This window comes from Austrofundulus limnaeus, unplaced genomic scaffold, assembly GCF_001266775.1.
Source record: "Austrofundulus limnaeus strain Quisiro unplaced genomic scaffold, Austrofundulus_limnaeus-1.0 Scaffold300, whole genome shotgun sequence".
Classification (NCBI taxonomy): domain Eukaryota; kingdom Metazoa; phylum Chordata; class Actinopteri; order Cyprinodontiformes; family Rivulidae; genus Austrofundulus; species Austrofundulus limnaeus.
The window spans coordinates 95,785-96,726 of NW_013952702.1; the positions used below are offsets into that span (position 1 = coordinate 95,785).

Genomic DNA, 942 nt, shown 5'->3' on the forward strand with positions numbered 1-942 from the left:
CACACACACACACACACACACACACACACACACACACACACACACACACACACACACACACACACACACACACTGTCTGTTTGCACTAACCATCACCGTCTGGTGCTTCTGCTCCTCTCCATCGTTTGATTGAGTGCCAGAAGGAAACAAAAACTCTTTAACCCACAAGGTGTGTCCCTGTGTTTGCTCTGATACTGAACCCAGGCGTTCTCATCAGTTTGGACTTTCATGTTGTATAAARCAGGGCAGGAGGTCTGGGCTGGTCCTGGTCCTGAGAGTTCAGGTGTTGTGTTGCGGTTAACATCTGGTCCTCCTCTCGTCACGCAGGAGGAGGCGGCGTGGGCCCAGGTGAGCCTCGGCGGCGCTGCCCTGCGGGAGGCCCGGGCCGAGCTGGCGGAGGCCAGGAGGCAGTGGCGTTCCCTGCAGGTGGAGATCGAGACGCTACACGCCCTGGTGAGGGAACGCATCACTTGTCGCCCACACCCACCTCAAACACTGATAACACCTGAGACATGAGAAGAACTCYGTCTGTTGACACGGTGTTTGGACTGACAGGCTACAGACGAGGGTTCTGGTCCATTAACTGTAAAAAACTTTCTCACAGTAATAATTTTACAGGTTTTTTCTTTCTGTTTGATTCCCTGATTCACACGCAGTAAAACATTAAAATAGGTTCATCAGCTGCAGACAGACTCWCAACTTATTCTACAAAAGGGTTTAGCTGTTTTCAGTTATCATCATATCRATTTGTTTGGATGATGTTACGATGGACGATAATATCAAATGCCCGTCTAACACGAACATTTAGTAAATAATTGTGTTAGATGGGCATATGATGGMTCAATGGGCCTCATGCAAGAACCGTTGGTACGCACAGATTTGTTCTTAAGTTGTGCGTACGAGTGATTTAGGAGAATTTGTGACATTCACCAATGTTTTCAT

General features: G+C 48.2%; 1 protein-coding gene across 1 annotated transcript in view; it reads left to right on the forward strand.

Moving 5' to 3' along the window:
- The window catches only part of krt222 (keratin 222), a gene marked incomplete in the record, with an annotated part of 36,287 nt that overhangs the window by 25,133 nt on the left and 10,212 nt on the right, over positions 1–942 (forward strand). Inside the window, 1 exon segment of the mRNA XM_014021667.1 lies at positions 328–453. Within this exon segment, the coding sequence (XP_013877121.1) occupies positions 328–453 (126 nt within the window).